Source organism: Abramis brama (assembly GCF_963993115.1).
Source record: "Abramis brama genome assembly, chromosome: 20".
Classification (NCBI taxonomy): domain Eukaryota; kingdom Metazoa; phylum Chordata; class Actinopteri; order Cypriniformes; family Leuciscidae; genus Abramis; species Abramis brama.
In genome coordinates this window covers 23928020-23946870 of record NC_139982.1, presented here as the reverse complement: position 1 = coordinate 23946870, position 18851 = coordinate 23928020, and the positions used below count along the sequence as shown (strand labels likewise).

General features: G+C 39.2%; 3 protein-coding genes across 3 annotated transcripts in view; 1 reads left to right on the top strand and 2 right to left on the bottom strand.

Moving 5' to 3' along the window:
* shank2b (SH3 and multiple ankyrin repeat domains 2b) overlaps positions 1-8519 on the top strand; it is a 99204-nt gene extending 90685 nt beyond the window's left edge. The window contains exons 20-23 of the mRNA XM_084094168.1: positions 739-863; positions 1198-1309; positions 1584-3936; positions 5804-8519. Coding sequence (XP_083950294.1) covers positions 739-863; positions 1198-1309; positions 1584-3936; positions 5804-6341 — 3128 coding nt within the window. The 3' untranslated portion in view covers positions 6342-8519. The remainder of the gene's footprint in view (positions 1-738; positions 864-1197; positions 1310-1583; positions 3937-5803) is intronic.
* Positions 8520-9431: 912 nt separating this feature from the next.
* Positions 9432-13222, bottom strand: polr2c (RNA polymerase II subunit C). The gene is made up of 9 exons (XM_084094166.1): positions 12974-13222; positions 12167-12216; positions 11939-12007; positions 11792-11844; positions 11586-11714; positions 11461-11512; positions 11214-11382; positions 10106-10189; positions 9432-9699 (listed from the first exon to the last, which is right to left on the bottom strand). Exons 1-9 carry the CDS (start codon positions 13057-13059, stop codon positions 9555-9557), a joined length of 837 nt encoding a protein of 278 aa, XP_083950292.1. The 5' UTR covers positions 13060-13222; the 3' UTR covers positions 9432-9554.
* A 282-nt stretch (positions 13223-13504) lies between these two features.
* coq9 (coenzyme Q9 homolog) lies at positions 13505-18590 on the bottom strand. The gene is made up of 9 exons (XM_084094589.1): positions 18464-18590; positions 17702-17894; positions 17456-17591; positions 17228-17370; positions 16081-16165; positions 15837-15941; positions 15599-15754; positions 15450-15503; positions 13505-13951 (listed from the first exon to the last, which is right to left on the bottom strand). The coding sequence occupies exons 1-9, from the start codon at positions 18543-18545 to the stop codon at positions 13916-13918; spliced, it is 990 nt and encodes a 329-aa protein (XP_083950715.1). The 5' UTR covers positions 18546-18590; the 3' UTR covers positions 13505-13915.
* Between the last annotated feature and the right edge of the window lie 261 nt (positions 18591-18851).

Sequence of the window (18851 nt, the reverse complement as noted above, 5' to 3'; positions counted from 1 at the left end):
TCTTTATTAGCATATTTTACTGTGGGAATGTTTAGAATGTAGGGAAACACAATACCTTCATTTTGTCTGTCAACATGACAGAAATCGTTTTGAGTTGTCACCACTGATTTTAAAGTTTGATAAATGATGCAAGGAAGTGTGATTGTAAAGAATAATTAAATCCAATTAAAGAATATCCAGATACGAAATATTTTAATGCCAGGTGTACAGGGGGTTTTGTGTGTGTGTGTGTGTGTGTGTGTGTGTGTGTGTGTGTGTGTGTGTGTGTGTGTGTGTGTGTTTACCAGATTCAGGTAAACACACACACTTACCAGATTCAGTCTTTGACATTTATGCTAGGAAATCAGACTCTGAATTTCCCTTTCCTCCATTTCTGTGTAGATGATCAGCTTTCAGATAATGAGGGTCTGAAGAAGAGGATTGTATTTCAAGTCACACTAAGTAATCATCCCATGCATGGGAGCTGTCAAAAAAAAAAATGCTAGCATGTTGCGCAGTGGCCGTTGAAAGAAGTGCTAAGATTTCTCCAATGGAACCAGGAAGCGCTTGCACGGCTTTGACCTTGACCATTGTCGCTGTATCTATTTCTGTCGCCTTTCTTGCTCGGTTTTGGATCCTTGCTTGGTTTCGGATCCTTGCTTTTGAGGATCATGTTAGAGGAAATTAGCAATATTTGATACTGAGTTTATTTTAAATGTAGCTTCCTGCTTTCTAATTTAAGATGCTGTTGTCTTACAGATAAAGTGGATGAGGTCGTACCCCCCCAGAAACCAATGTGGGACAACTCAAACACAGATTTGAGGGTGGCGGCGGTCAAACCACGCCCAACTAGCAAGTGTTTCGCTGTCAGCCCTGAAATGAATGTAAGCATGCCTTGTCTAATCTCCCCTAGAGTTCTGGACTCCTGTGGCATTGTTAAGAATTGTATTGTAGCCTAACTGCAATAACCACTTTTCACAAGTCTGGTAAGACCGTTGCCCATGCATGCATCCATGCGTGCCTAAATTAGAGTATAGTTATGTACAGGCTTGTGAGTATGCTTCACTGCTTGACATTTATTTTTATTTCTTCTTTTAGTCTCTTTTAATGAAATCATTTCAACATATTATGTGAAGCCTAGTTCGAAAAGATGCTCTGCAAAAGTGCTGCATTCTGCTTGTCCTTATTATCATGTCAGCCTTATTCTGTCTTTTGTAGTCTCTCTGCAATAGTCAGGATGCAGCAGTAGACTCACCACAACAGCCAGGGAGTCCTAGAGGCCCCTTCCTGGGTATACCAAGGGGAACCATACGGCGGCAAACATCTATAGGTGTGTGGTTGTTCAATTTTGTTTTGTTGCTGAAGTAAATCTTTACACAGTCCTTTATTTTGACAAATTGCACAAAAAAATATTTCAGCTCTTTGTAAAATGATACAAATATTTGGTTTACACTCGGTGGTCAGCCCACTCTTGCTGGGTGTTTTTTCACTGATGTGACATATTTTCAAGATGTAACAGTTGCTTTGTTGTTTCATATTTATTGTTTCCGGGTGGTGATTGCACCACCAAGCTTGTTGATTTTTCCTCTTTTATTCCTTTACAGGAGTAACCGAAGAAGAAAAGCAGTTCCTTACTCCTCCAATGTTGAAATTTACAAGAAGCCTTTCAATGCCTGACACATCAGAGGATATTCCACCCCCACCAGCCATCTCCCCTCCATCTCCACCTCATAATAATGCTCCCGCCCCAGCTGGTCGAGGATACGGCACCATCAGACCAGGCTTTACTTCACAGAGTCCTAATGCAAACAGCACAGCCCCAGACAGAGGTGAAGGTGCTGGGTGGAGAGATCAGGGTATGTTTTACAGAGACAGTCCTGAGCAGTATGAATCCGAGGGGTACAATCATAGCCCAACAGCCCAACAGAGTCTTCATATGCGCCGTGCCCTAATCCCTGAGAACCCTTACTCGGATGTGGGCAAGATGGGTCAAGCTGGACTGTTTGTGCCCAATAAGCCTGCCAGAAGGAAGGGAATGCTTGTCAAACAATCCAATGTAGAAGACAGTCCTGAGAAAACCTGCTCAATTCCAATTCCGACAATAATAATCAAAGAGCCCTCCACCAGCAGCAGTGGTAAGAGCAGTCAAGGGAGTAGCATGGAAATTGAAACGACCACACCGGATCACCCAGGGCAACTGCGTCCTGAAGATGGCTTAAATGCAGGCAGTCCCTTTGCAGCTGCCATTGCCGGTGCAGTCAGAGACAGGGAGAAGAGGCTTGATGCTCATCGCAACTCCCCATCTTTTAAGTCCACAGATGCGGGTGATGAGGATGTGGCACCTAGACCGGCTCCACGTCTGAGACACTCCAAATCTATAGATGAGGGCATGTTCAGCAGCGATGAGCGGCTGCGTAGGCTTATGGCACCTCCCTCATCACTACTTAGCATCCCTAGAGGTGGAGGCAATGTGACAGACTTCAACAGCCCTGAGCCCACCATGGTAAGGGAACTGTTGAGCACTCGTACAGGACACAGCCCGATCAGTCTACCTGCTCATAAGACCTACAGCTCAGGAAGTGGGAATTACGTTCACCCGGTAACAGGCAAACCACTTGACCCCAATTCACCATTAGCTTTAGCGTTAGCAGCCAGAGACCGAGCCATGAGGGAGCAATCACAGCCTCTTCCGCTAAAGAGTGACCTATCCAAACTTGATCTCAATAAACCGCTTTTCATCGACACCAAGCTTAGACCAAATGTGGAGGTTGGCTTCTCAAGTACTGCTACCATGGGCCGTCCCCGTGGGGGTCTGCGGAGGCAGATGACAGAGTCCAAATATGAGACAGAATCCAAGTATCAGCTAGATCTGGGCAAGCCTGAGAAGAGGCCTGAGGAGAAGAAGAACATGCTGATTGACATTGTGGACACTTCTCAGCAAAAGTCAGCTGGTCTGCTGATGGTACACACCACAGATGGGGCAAAATCGGAGGATAACAGCTTGTCAGAGGGCGACAGGGACGAGGCAGCGAGTCCCGACAACACCCCTGGGGAGCTTCGCGACCCCAACCAGCCAGCTCCCACCAACCCCCCAGCTCCCAAGGCGCTATCAGCTGCTCCACATGGCAAGACCATCATAACTGTTAGCTCAGTAGATGAGCCTGTCAAGTTGCCCTTCGGCATCCCTCCACCTCCCTTGGCCTCTGTCGACATTGATGAAGAGTTTGTGTTTGCTGAACCCCTCCCACCCCCTCTCGAGTTTGCCAACAGTTTTGACATTCCTGAAGACCAGGCGGGGACTATAGCTGAACTGCTCAAACAGAAAGCAAATGGTACAAAAGGGCCTTCTCTTGCTCCCTACTATCCCCCATTAGGTGGTGGAATTTCTGAAATCAAAAGACCAACGGTCCTTACAAACTGCACACCTCCTAGCTTCCCTCCTGGGCCACTAGAGCCCTACGAACAAATCACTGACTCGGGCATCGAGGTTGACAGCCGAAGCAGCGGTGACCCCCAACTGGAGACCACCAGCACCATCTCTACTGTGTCCAGCATCTCCACCTTGTCTTCTGAAGGAGGTGAGACCTTGGACACGTGCACCGTCTATGCAGATGGACAAGCCTTTCTGGTGGACAGGTCTCAGATCCTGTCCAAACCAAAACCTAAACCTGCCATCAAGAGCAATGCACTTTACAAGGATGCTTTGCCAGAGGAGAACGTGAGCTCTTTCAGAATGCCCTCCTCTGTCCCACCTCCGCCCCCTGGATCTATTCCACCAGAACCCTTAAAAACCCCAACGCAACGAACCTCAAAGTTGTGGGGTGACCCTCCGGAGATGAAAGGCCCCCATGGTCCTGAAACCAATTCAGTTCTGCAGCATGTTAACAAGGACAAAGCACCAAAGTCAGGGGAAGCATTAGACTCTCCAATGGGATCCAGGACTCACTTCGGAACAAGGTATGCCCTCTTTCCTTCCTGTATCATAGGCTTACATTTAGGCTCTCAGATTAGTGTGTGCACTCTGCTGGAGAACGAAAGAGTTGCCTAGCAACCCAATAATGAGAACAGCCTTGAGGACGAGATGAGCAACGTCAGTGTGATGATGAACACAGACCGTACCACAGAGGAAGGAGGTATGTGTGTGTTGTTACAGCATGGACCATTTGTTACTTAGTTGTCACTTCACCCAAACTGCTCCCATAACATATCTCTAGATTCTCTTATGCAATCTCTTAAAGGCTTTTATATTTCATAAAAAAATAATAAAAAAAAACATTTAGGGTTATAAGTAGTTCCGACTTTCAGAAAACCTACTGAGCTGCCTTCCTGTCTGCTGCCAACATAGGCAGCTTTTTTTATGGCTGCATCATAACTGAAATGTATAATTTGCACTATAATTTTGGATAAAATTTAAACATTAAACAATTTGATCATTTCCTTTTGTATTTAGTATTGTATGAAGAGTTTTTTTAATCAATATTTATCTGATGTCTTTCGCCATTTTCAGTTTTTTTTTTTTTTTTTTTTTTTTTTACTGATGATTCCTACAGAGAATTTTAAACTTAAGTGTCATTTATTTTGCGAAATATCAGCAATTGACTTGATTTGCATTAGCAAAGGTTGAGTACACCAATGGCTGCCACATTGCACAGGCAGTGGTTTTCCATTGACATGGAGTTCCATGTCTCATTCATAATTGAATGATGTTATTTACAGACCAGAAAACTGACCCTAAAATGCACTTGTAGCCCAGGCAGAGCGCTATGTTTAGCACACTGAGCAAAGATGGGTTTTTTTCTTCACATTGAACTGAGGTTAATCTTAAGCTATGGGCTGGACGTGTAACTTGCATACTGTACAGTATATTGTTATTGATGTATTTTCATTGTATCAATTCAGAGTAGTTCAAGTACTCTTTACATGAGTCTGTCTTTGGTTTTATTTGCTGTGCTACATCAGATGAAAATGTAAAAGTTTACTTCAACAAATGTAGGCCAACACACCTTGGGTAGAAGAAACCCTGGAGCAAGGACATTGCATTGCTAAAGAGCATCCACTACATCCAAGCTAAACCACCTACAGTACACGCATACTGTCAATATACATTGGTGAATTATGCTGTTTTCTATTTTTGCATTATTTTAATGATAATTAAAGCAGATTTTCCTCAAAATAATTGTCATTTATGTAACAGTAACACTTTTTTAAATTAAAATCAGCAAAAATAAAATTCATTTCAAACAAATTCTACCATGATGTTCCAATATTTTACTGTATTTATTTATTTTATTTTTTCAATTAAAAAATAATAGGCTTAATTTGATTTAGATCCACTTGAGACTGTAATGTTTTGGAAAAATAGGACACCACAAATGTAAATTAAAAAATGTGGTTGTATCAGATTTTATAGAAGTCAAATTTTGTACAGTAATTAGTTTTTTTTAAATGTTTTTTCACCCAGGCTTTATTACTCAGAAGTTTCACTCATTATCACTCATATTTATATAATGCAGTTTGTTGAGGAGAGGTGTGGTATTAGTTTTCTATGTCATTTGACTAACGATTTTAATCTGGCTGACAATAAAACAGACAAAACATGAGCCATAACATACAGACTTTTAACTTGGACCAGTAAGCACCCAGAACACCATAGCAACATGTAAAACACCGGTCTTAAGAACTGCCAACCACTTTCAACACCTTAGCATCTTTTGCAGGAATATAGTTTTTCATTCTCCCTCAAGTGTAATATGTTTTCCATCTTAATACATATTCCCTTGTTTTCTTTAATTTTTCCTTCACTTTTATCCTTCTGTCTTTGCAGAAATCAGGATGGTGTATCCCTCATCTCAGGTACACAGCAGAACACCACCGTTACCTTCACTGCCCAGCCTGGCCCCAACGTGCCTGCCCCGTCACCGTGCCGACAGGCTGACAGCCTGCCTTCCCACCACCACACCCCGAGCCCTATCATGTCCCCGCCAGACTCTGGTCTCAGCTGTGCCTCTTCCCTCCCGACGTCGGTCACTTCCCCCACCATGACGGATGTCTTTGGCCTGCCCACACCACCCCTCAGCCTAGGCACGGGGCGTAGCCGCTCCCCTTCCCCGCTCACCCTCATCCAGGCAGCGTCGAACAAGCCCTTCGCCACCAAACCCGTCCTCATGTGGAGCAAGCAGGACGTGGCTGACTGGCTTGAGAGCCTGAACCTGGGCGAGCACAGGGATGCCTTTATGGACAACGATATCGAGGGCAGCCACCTGCCCAACCTGCAAAAGGAGGATCTGATCGATTTGGGTGTGACCCGTGTGGGTCACAGAATGAACATCGAGCGGGCGCTGAAAGTCCTCTTAGACAGATGAGACTGGGCGAGACGTCCTCATCAGGACTCCACGCATCTTGTTCATAAGCTTCGTTTTCCCTCTACCCTTATTTCAGTTCACTAATTTGAACACTTTGTTGTCCTATCATGCTTTTTGGTGGATTTTAGGAACTGACACATCCTGAAGAAACTCAAGCATTCAAAATATCCACGTAAGCACAAACGGTTCCCTGCGTTTCCGTTCCAAGAGCTCCGGCACCAGAGAGGACATTGAAGCCAACACACTGTATGGAAACTACAAACATGAGCTGACTATCCTTTGGCTTTTAAGGACTTTGGCCTCCTTTGAATGCACTGAAACCAGCAGAGCTGGGGATCCATTTTCTATATTTGCTAAGACAATTCTACAGAGAATATTTCTTCAGGAAAAAAGGGAACCTTTGTCTATGTATCAGCTGCCTATGAAATAAATATCTTGCTTTTTTTCCCTCCTAAACCTCTGACCAAGAGGTACATGAATCTCTGAAATGTGATCGGCGGGCATTTAGATGTCCCTCAGTTCTTTTGCGGACAGTCCTAGAAGGGCCGTGGTCACTTGAAAACAGAGTTCAAATCTCCCTACGTGCGAATAAACGCAACCGTAGCAAGCAGCAGGTCTCTCCACCATCTTGAATCTTCGAGTCTTGTAATATGCTAACATTGGATGTTTGTCTGAATGATCAACAATTCTCTTTGGTCTTTCTGAATTGTGGTTTACTATTAGGTGTCTTCCATGCAGTAAGGAAGTCTGCGGCATTCCCACCAACATTTTATTTGTACCTTCAGTCGACTCTAGGGTGCGCTGTTGCTAGTCAGTATTAATTTCCAGAGAGTTTTATTTGAAATAATGGATCTTCACTGGAACACACAAGATCTGTACACTGAAATACCTAAAGTCTCATGGATGAATGGAAATTAACCAAATTAAAGTAGAATTTGACAATTAATTTTTGTCAAATTTGACAGTTTTGAGTTGAACACTGACACAATCACTCTGAAAGGGCCAGTATGTATCTGTCTTTCACTTTAAGTGGTGAATTTTCATTTATTTATTTTTATGTATTTATTTTTTGAGAATAGAGTGTTGAGAGTGTAATGAGAATCATTTGATTGTTGGGTGGTAAAAAGGAACATCCACAAAACTACAGGAAACCTCCTTAATCTATACATATCAATTTCGTCAATTGTAACTGATACAGGACTTCAATGTCGATAAATTGTTATATTTATTTTTAAATTTTTATTGAAATTTGATTTGGATTTTTTTTTTTTTGCAGCTAAACCTACAACCATCTACAACAAATTTGAAGTGGTTTAACAAGGTGTAAATTCTCATTGTCCTGTTTAACCAAAACTTGTCCTTTTCATTTTATGTCCTGCAATCCTTTTGCTTTGCTCAACAACTGGGAGAAGTTATGATTTGTTTATTATGTTATTTATTTAAACATGTAACTGCAATGTGTGCCTATCTGTGTTACAATTTGACACACCACAACATCTCTAGATCATCTAAGATTTAGTTGTGATTTTCCCATTGTTAGAGTCTCGTTTCTCAGAGATGCATCAATTTTATCGGACTTAAAACGCCATAAAACCCCACAGGTATGGAATCAGAATGGAGATAATGTTCATATTTGAGATTAAAACATCACAGAGACACGAAGGGACAGCCAGCATTATTACACATTTCACCTTCAAAGCACTGTGGGTAACGTCAGAACTGAGGGAAGGGCGACAGATTTTGAGAGTGGCTGTGAATGAAATAAAGTCATGATGAACGTTAAAGTATGCAGTGAAGAGATTCAGAAATAAATTATATATATGTTTGCTTATCTCTCGACCTTAGAGGAGTTAGAGTAATCATCTCTATATATCTTATTTTAGGAAACAGCACAGTATTTTAAAGATTTATAGAAATATTTATGAAATTTTTATGACATTTAACTCTGATATGTGGTGTGCCAAAAATCTATGTGGTATCAGTTAAGAAGCAATACACAAATTTAAAGAACACTGTTTGGTCTTTCTTTGCCAGTATTCCACAGTACAATATATAATATTATGAAATGAAATTTACATATACATAGGTCTCAGTGAATTAGAAGATATGAAAAATAACGAGATAATGACTGTCACCTGCTTCTTTTAGACAATGTAATTAAAGAAAGAAGTAAACATGTAGATTTGTGTGGTGTGTATACTTGACGAAAAACAAAACGAGCACATATTTCAGGCCACTTACAATGCGGTCACATTTACAATTGATCCGCGAAATTTCGCCCGTTCTGGAGTTTCGCGAAAAAGTTCGTGTTCAAGTTCATCGCGCGAATTCGCTGCGAATACTAACAGAAATCTTGGGTATGGGCAGTGCTTCATACATTGCTACTGATGGAGTTTGTGCCCGCGGAATTTTGCTGAAATATCGCCAATGTGACCGCACATTCACAATTTACGATATCAGAAAACAGATACTTTATATTTATGGCAAAAATGACAGCGTCGAATCGTTGTCTACGCAGAATTCGATTTTAAAAACGCATTTTATATGAAGACACACAGGATCTCCTGCTTAATTACAGCTGGACTACGAGTTCTCTTTCTTCATATTTGTCTCACACACTTGTGAGGAATGCATTCACTTGATCTATGTTGCTGTAATTTTGTGCTAAACTAGAATTCATGGTTAAAATCAAAGAGAGATTTTTTTTTTGTGACTGCACTTTCCTCGAAATCCCTCGACACTCATGTATTTGAAACAACCAAAATTTACGGGACGAATAAATGATTGCACAATCTGTTGTCAATCTGTCTCACGTAGCCATGTGTTTTGTTTACATAGTTTGTCTCGGGGAGGCTTTATGTAAATTTGTTACATCCATTTCAGGGCTTGTTTTGCTTGAAATAAAATCTTCCCATTATCAGCATGCTGTTCTATGCCTTGTCATGACCATACACGCTGTCTTTTTATGTTTCAATCATGTATTAATGAACAGAATGGCCTCTTTAAATATTTTTCACACAAACCCTGCCCTCTGGTGTTCATAGTGTTTTTTTCCCCCCCACATTGTGCTAGTTATGGAATGAAACGACAATGTTTTTATGTGTTTATTAATAGAATTCTCCATCATAACAGGTTTCATGCAAAGAAACAAATAACAGCTGCAAAAATATATTTTCCCAAAAACGTGATCCAAAAAAGCAGTATTTTATCAGTTTAGTTAATGGTGAGCACATCGCTTTGAATTTCGTGGCTGAGCTGAGTTTGCAGATCACTCAGTTTCTTCTTAAGGACAGCAAAAGCCGACATGACGATGGTCTCTGGCCGAAGTGAACCGCAGGACTCCACGTTGTAATAGAACCTTAATGGAAATTTTATTTTATTTGTATTGACATGCTTTTTTTTATTAACTATTTCACAATGTTTTTCAATTTGCAAGCACATGATGCATTTACAATGTCAATTAAATAACAAATATGATTTTGAATAAAAGCAAATTGTTTGTATATGATGAAGAATTTCTTAAATGTGTTGCCTTTACATTTATTTATATAAAACTAATAAAAATATCAAAACACAATATTGCTTGGAGGCAAAAAACACATTTAAGAAATTCCTCTTAATATAAAACAGAATACTGCAGTTATTTAGTCTTTTTGTGCATTATTAACTGGTCTACATTTTAACACACTTTCAAAATATGTGCGACAGAGGGACACTAATTCCATTGCATATATCCTTATGCAAGTATGTATGAGCTCCCTTACCTTTCTGGCTTGCCATTAGGATCATATGGAGCTTCATATGGAGCTTGACCATCATCTTCAATTTCTGAATATTCACTTTTAGGCCTGACAATCAAAGAAAGGTACAGAATTATACATCAAATTTTTTGACAGTAACTTTTTATGCTCACCATCCACTGTGGCTAGTGGTTTTCCAAAGTTACTGGCCACAATTTTGACATCAATACAATGGGGGGGAAAACTGCCATATATATATTTTTAATATTATTTCATAATTTGGCAGCAGGTATATTAGGCTGCTGTCACTTTAAGGCCTGACATACAGGTCTATTACATATGCGTTTTCTTTCTCAACCGTTTACGTTCACTTTGAACATAACTGACTGTGTTAGCATGAATAATTGCCAAGTCCGGCATTTTGACAGTGTGTGTGTGTGTGTATATATATATATATATATACACAAACACAAATATTAATATTAATATAATTTATTATTTAATAAAAAAAAAAAAAAAATTAATGACCAGTGAGAAACATTTGTGGCTGGTAGATTTTCCCAGTTTGTTAATTTATGTACCAATGTGTCATAAGGTACATAATAAATAAGTAAATCACGTTATCTGCGTTCGCTCGAACTGATCTGCTGAGGGACGCTAATAGGTGAGCGAATGCGCATTAGATCCGCCCACTTCTGAAGAAGTCGGCAGTGGCTTCTGCTTGTTCTTAAAGGCTGAATAATTCCAAATGAACTCCGTTTTGACTGAAAAATACAGCAGAGAATATAATTTGCATGTAGCGGGTCAATTCTACGTGGTATGTAAGACTCTCACTCTCTCTTTTTGCATGTGTGAGAGAAACAGAGAGTGCTCTCAGCTAAGCGCCTTCACACTACAGTTTATGGTGCGTCAGATACAAGATAAACTGCAATAGTGTGCTTTAAAGACGAAGAGCGAAACTCTCTTAAGTGCTCAATCAGAGTGTTCTGTGCTAAACTCATACTTAGCCTCCAACTCAAACACTGGCGAGTGAAATCTAACTATTTATTAGCCAATGGCTAACGCTAGACATTATTTAGTCGACTAGCCTGAAGATTTACTCGCATTTTAGAGGCTTGCATAAGAACCATACCATTCCTGTGGAAGTGGGTACACCGTGTGTCTCAGCGCATTGTCTGGGTCATACTCAAACGCCACCCCTGCGGTGGGATTCCACTTGGCGTGTTCCTTGCCAAAACCCTTTTTAGCGTACGCTCTGAGACGCAGCTCCTGACCCTTCCGCAGCTTCACCAACAAGATGTCTGTGGAAAACCCCAAATGATGAATGCAAATACATCTGAGTGATTATACAGAAAATTATACAGAGGAACTGGACCCACCATCCTGCTCTACGTAGTCATTGGGATCGTTGTCTCGAGTTCTGGATGTTACCTGAAGAACAAGATACAGCACATCAGAAAACGCATTGTCTGTATTTGAGTTTGGGAGGAGAATATATACATACAGGGATGACCCGGGGGTTATTGGACAGGAGATCTCGTGAGGTCACGTGTCGCGTCTGATCTTCTGTACATCTTACGTCAAGCGTGAGCTCAACTGAACATTCCGGACAGAAATCATCACATGTGCAGTCCTAATGGGAAACCAAAGAAAGCAAAATGTTACATTCCACTTCTCTACAATTAATGCATTTAAGAGTTTAATACTTACTCGTGAGTACTGCATCTTGTCGACAATGTCATCACTTGTGAGTGGAATTAACCCTGTAAAAGACGAGCATGATAACTTCGAGAGGCCGCATTATGCATTATAAGAAGAATGAAATGAAAGATTTGGAAAGATTTTATCCAAACGCACCCACTCTGTGTGCAATAAACTCATCATGGAGCACAGAGGAGTTGGCATCGATCTGAACCCAATCGATAGCTGGCAAACAAGCACATTACATCAGATTAACAGATCGAAAAGACAAAGTGCATGATTTAATCATGTAAACACATTATTACATGAACTTATCTGTATAAAAACTATCTAGAAGGGCTAGAAATAAAACCATCTAGAAGACTGAGATGGTTTGATCCTTACCGATGGTTGGAACTTCTGACATGAACACACGACGAATAGAGTTCGCCACCCTGAATAAAAAACAAAATACAGAAATATAAAAAAAAAACATTTAATGGTAACAGGTACTTCCTATGAACAGGGTACAAATAGAGCCTGAAACTCTTCCCTTTTCTTGGTTTTTCAATTAATGAGCGAACATTAGTTAAAAAGGTCAATGAAAGGTGCTTAACCTCCATAAAATGTTGATCATTGGCCTCAGCAGGTCCAACACAGTTTAAACCTTGTTAATAGTGATTTTACAATTTTCTAGCATTAAACATGAACATAAAACATATTTAATATTATAATACTTCATTTAAAAAAAGTTTTAAATAAATAAAATTATATTTATGGTTTTAATTTGAAATATATAATATTAATATATGTTATATTCAATCTTTTATCTTTATGGTTTTAGTCTGTCATATATATGTATATTTTTTAACACTTAATTTATTACATTTATAATAATGATATAAATATTTATCATATTGAAATGCAAATAAAAAAGTATATATATATCAAAGCTCGGGATTTGTGCTGCTTTAATGCTTCAAAATCATGGGACAGCAAAGTGTAACGTACTATGGTGGTAACGTTACCATGGTAAAGTGATGGTAATAATGGTTCTTATGATTCTTGCCAGATGCATATACTATAGTTTTTACATGTTGTTACGCGGTATTTAAAATGATCATATTTCTGTTAGTAACAACATAATAAACAATAATTTCAATGCCATTATAACACACTTGCTTTGAAACGCTAAATGATCACTTCACTCACGCGAGATCCGTGTTCTCGATCACAAACTTCACATTCTCGTCCGTCAGCTCCGTGATCTTCACTGTGGGCTGGTTGGCATATGGCATAGTGAAATTTAGCTCAAGATTAAGACTATAATAAATAAACGAACTATATGTGCGGTCTGTCTTTCATTCGATCCAGCATCGAGCGCTTCTTCAGCACAATAACAAACGACAGCAGCTCATTGGTCACTGGCCGCCCTCGTTCCGTTAGCATCCGGATCACTGCAGTACCACTTCCGGTTAGACATACTAAAAGTCCTCAGAAACCGTTATGCGTCAACCTAGAATAAAAGTCATACATGTCTTTCTGTGGACTTGGAACAATACATTATTAAAACAATGCATTGTTAAACCCACCAACTAATTAAGTCATTGTGATAATATCATGTTCGCTACAGTTATGGTTACTACTGTAAAATCATAATATTTATTAATATGGAAGTTTTTACAACATTTTTGTAAGAGTTGGTCGAATCTGCAACATCAAAAATAACAGACTGAGACACTGTTCTGTAAATAGGTTACCCTTTATTTCTTTTAATAAGGGACTCGCCAATGAGTCAGACACAAACTGTATGACCATAGGACTCTCAAATACAATTTACATTCATATTCTTACTTTTTTACAAATGCAGAGAGTGTGGCAGCAGACTGCAATGTCTGAAAGGAAAACTGTCTCCTCATTGGGCTCAGGTTACGATACAAATAGAGGTATTAGGTACGGCCCAGCTGGCCCATTTAAAAGTGCTAAGGGTGTGATTATCGACCCTGTATCGTAGCACAAACACTTTCTTCGTGATCATTTTATCATGTTTAGTTGGTTTAGAGTGGGTGAGTGAGCTGTCAGACATTTGCGCTGCTCAGTCGAGGGGTCAAGTAGAAGACAAGACAAAACAAAGGCAGGAACATCAGAAGAAACTCATCGTCTCTGGTTCATCCCTGTTAGGTTCTTCAGCTGTAAGAAAAGAAAGCTTACTATTAAAAATTAAATTAAATTAATAAATAAAATATTATGGCTTCAGTGATTTTGTAATGTTCTAGCATTAAACATTTAATAACATCAAAATGTTTTTAATATTTAAATAAATATTTACCAAATTAAAATTCAAACCATATTCAACTAAAAACGGAAAACTTTTAATGCATTTTGGCCTTTCATTTACACGACAACGGCGTTTCGGGGGCCTGAAAAAGCAAACTTTTTAAAACGGGGTTCAAAGTGTAAATTTTTGAAAACTATAACGTTATTGTCTCTGTGTAAACTACACAAATGCAAATTTGTGAAAACGGTGACGTTATGCATGTGTGTAATATGTGTTCAGTCTATAGAGTCCCTCCCCTTCCGGTTGACCACCATGGGACCTTACTTCGGAAAAATATTGTATGGTAGTCAATGGCGCGAGACAACAAATATTTTGATCTCGTTTGAATTGTGCCCTGAATTACACATATGATGTTTGTCAATTTAAAATATACATTTTAAAGTCAAGAAAGTCGCAGTTTGATGTAAAACTGTTGAGGTATAAGACTGTGAAAATACGTAATTACAGAGACTACAAACCCAAAAGGCGCACGTGTGACGTCATACCTTTTCTCTCAATGAATGAAGCTAACTTTACTGAAGCTAACGTCTGTCTGTTTCTATAGTATTACGTTATAATCGTAACGTTACGCCGTCATGCCTGAGTGTTTTGTACCAGACTGCACACATACGAGCAACGGATCTTATGACGTACATAGTGCGAGACGAGAGATGTAGTTCATTGAGCGATTTTCACATAAAACTAAATGTTACTCTTCTGTTTTATGACAAACTCCGACTTTCTTGACTTTCATAATTATCTTTTAAATTGACAAACATCATATGTGTAATTCAGCACAGTTCAGACGGAATAAAAAGATAAGTTGTCTCTCGCCATTGACTACCATACATATTTTTTCCGAAGTAAGGTCCCATGAGCCGGAAGCGGAGGGGAGGGACTTAGGCTCTCTATAGGCATGTAGTGATTCTTTACAAGGTGACATCGCCAACTACTGGCCTGGCAGCAGAATACAGCGTTTTTAGTCGTTCTCACAGATCCGTGTGAATGGATTGTTTTAACTCTTTCCCCGCCAGTGTTTTTAAAAAAAAAAGTTGCCAGCCACCACCAGCATTCTTGATCATACTCACATTCATGGCACCCAGAATGTTTTGTTGTATGAATATCTGAACATGCAATATATCAAAAGAAAGAACCAAGACCCTGATTTAAAAAAAAAAAAAAAAGGTGGTAGGGAAACAGTTAATGCTAAGGATAAACTTACATTTCTAGTACATCATTGTCGTGTAGAAGTACCTTTAAGCATGTTTTTTTTTTTTTTTTTAATCACTAAAATACCAACAACTTGAAATAGCAGACTTGGTATTAGGGCTGATATATTTCTATCTGGAAATTGTATTTTAGCCTGGTTACCGTAATTGCGGCTCCCATGAGTCCCTGAACCACTGCTTCTCCTGTGGCTTGCACCTAAACCATACAAAGATTACCCAGTATATTAGTAATAATATTTGCTGATCACGTTTTGGCAGCGTTCACATTTTGTCTGTCTTTCATCAGTTAACCTGTTTAGCCGTGTTCGCCATGTTAACTACATCTTTTATGCGATTGTCGAGGAAGGCCCATGTCTCTTCAAAGTCCGGAGACGAGTCCTGCACCATCACCAGCTCTGTGGTGTTATAGATCCCCGTCAGTGCCGCCCGCCGCGTGTACCAGTTCATCTAAGACAGACAAGAAATACAGGTGGATTAGCAGACCAAAGAAAGGAGGACGGTGGCGAGTGAGATCAGAGAAGCCACTCACGTCTGTCGAGCGATCGCCTGCGTAGTACCAGATGTCATCCACCATCGTGGACAGGTGCTTCAGGCTGTCGGGGATGTTGTGTGGCAGTAGTAGGATGCTCATGGCCTGCAAAAGTAGAGGAGACATAAACAACACAGTGTTTCTTTCTTACTTCCATAATTTTTTTTATAAATTATTGCTTATTAAAGATTAAGCATTTGAAGTTTAGGTTTTGAGAGAGGAGACTGCATGAGGCAGCGCATACCTGAGGCCACGTGTCAATATAAGGAGTCAACATCCGCAGTCTCATCTCTACTGCGCCTCTCAGAAACTCTGCCGTTTCCTTTGATCTAACACATACAAAAATACATGTAGGTTTTAATTACAACACCTAAACAATTGAATTCACAATTGATAATATTTATAATTATTTATCCGCACTATAATATAATAATTATTCAAATAAGCATTCAAGCATGATTGATTCCTGTAATTTCAATTACAACAAAACAACTGAAACCAGTGATATTATCATTTACCCAAAATAATCATAAACCATAAATAAATAAATCCACTGTAATATAATATAATACATGTAGGGGGACAAATTTACATAAATAACTCCACAATAATATAATGTAATATAATGTTATGTAATATAACTTTTTTTTTACATAAAAACTTATGTAACTGATATGATAATTTACCCAAAATAATCATAAATAAACCACTGATGTGATAATTTACCCAAAATAATCATAAATAAACCACTGATATTATCATTTACCCAAAATAATCATAAACCATAAATAAATAAATCCACTGTAATATAATATAATACATGTAGGGGGACAAATTTACATAAATCAATAATAACACAATAATATAATGTATTATAATGTTATGTAACATAACTTTTTTTACATAAAAACTTATGTAACTGATGTGATAATTTACCCCAAATAATCATAAATAAACCACTGATATTATCATTTACCCAAAATAATTATAAATAAATTATAAATAAATCCACAATAATATAATATGTAGCTATAATATGTACAAATGTACATAAAAACTTAAATCCACAACAATACAATATAATATAATATTGAATGTTATATATAAAAATATAAAAAATCTACATAAAAATTCTAAATAACACATCTATTAAAGAAATTCAGCACAAGGAGATTTAAGTAACTTTTTACTAGAGTCATTGGAAAGTCGTAACATGGCTGCACGATGAAATCCACGTCTCACATCCATTAAAATTTCCATTTAAAAAATCTATATAAAAAGCAGTTTTTAGGAGTAGCTTCTTAACCCCTGTTATTCACACCTTAACAATGACACAAATCATGTTTCTCGATAATACTAGCATATTAAATAATATATTATATTAAACTCACTCCGCCTGGCCAAGCTGGACCAGGTTATGTTGCTCTGCCAAAGAATCGGCAAGTTGAGCGTTACACTGTGCAACGAAATGCAGGACCAAGTCTCCGGCTCCATTGTTGAACATCCCAGTGGAAGCTGATGACAGGCCAAGAGTCTGAATCACAAAGCATATAATTACCGTTATATTGTCTAATAATATTTACAATACTTGAGGTGTTCTTTAGCGTTAAGACACAAACCTCTGCTCCAGCTGCGATGGCCTCCACAGTCCAGCCGTGCTCCGGAACGAACTCCAGAGCCGAGGTCAGGATGCGAACCTGGAGCTGCTCTTCAGTCTCATAGTCTTCGCCGTGTTCGCCACTCTGATCTTGATAACTGAGATGCCAAATGGACTAGGTTACATTAAATGACAGCAGGGTTGATCCATGTTTGATGAATTTAACTCAACTTAAATTCCATCAGGTCTGGTGGATTGGGGCTCTAACCTGGTGTTTGGCTGGCCATCTTCTGAAGGTTCTGAAGAAGATGAGCTCTCTCCAGCTGTGGGAACCTCATGGAAGGATGGAGGTGGTACAGATGTGCCACTTTTAGAGTCATCGGCCAATCGTAACAGGGTGGCACAATGGAATCCACGTCTCACATTTCTGCACTGGGCACTGACTGTGCCTTGAACTGCAACTGTAATAGTGCATAACATAAAATAATTACCATGCAACAAAACACTCCATAATTAGATCATAAAACATGCTCTATAGTAATAAATGCATTGCAATCCAACATTTAAAAAAGTCTGCACCGCTGAGCCTTCAGTTTATTTTCTTATATAATGGATCAGATTCATAAAAGTGAAATAATCTCAAATATGTTAGCATTCAGTTGTATTCCCTGCTTTGCAAATCATTTACTTTTGAAAAACATTTGGAAAAGCTTATCTCTATGTAATGCAATTGCACACGTTTCAGTTGATGTTCACCATTATTTCAATATGCATGTGCCATCAAGCTGAATTACTCAACCTTCAATGTTATGGTTTGTCATGTGCACTCTTTGTTTGCACGCGCAATCCTGTCCTTCATGGTCACCTTCTCTAGTCGCCCAGCTGACTTACATTTGCCTTACTTGGAAGCAGGCAGAACTATTTACAAGATACACCATCGGCAGCTGTCACCAGTGACTAAAGTCAACTTTTTAAACATAACGACTGTGGACTAAAGAAGCCCGAAGCCCTGTCACTGTCCCCCGCTTACCGCTGCCGAGACCCCGCAAGGCCCTTCCAGCTCTCAGTGCTCTAACCAGCGCCGCCATATCCAACCACAGCGGACTGCGCATGCATCCTATATGATTACAAATACATAGACTGTAAAAAAATATATATGTCGCCATGAACTCTTGCTAATATCATTCTTCCTCTAGGGGGCTCTTGGTGGCCCAAATACGGCAATTCGCCGTTGATCCGCATTCAAACCTTGATACAATTATGTCGCACTGTCGGTACTTGCATACTATGAAGCACATGAAATTAAACATCTATTAATTAAAATATAATACAATCTGACACACACAAAAAATATTTATCTGCCTAAGTAGTCTTTGTAAATGTATTACACAGGTAACCACAGACGACGATGATTGGCC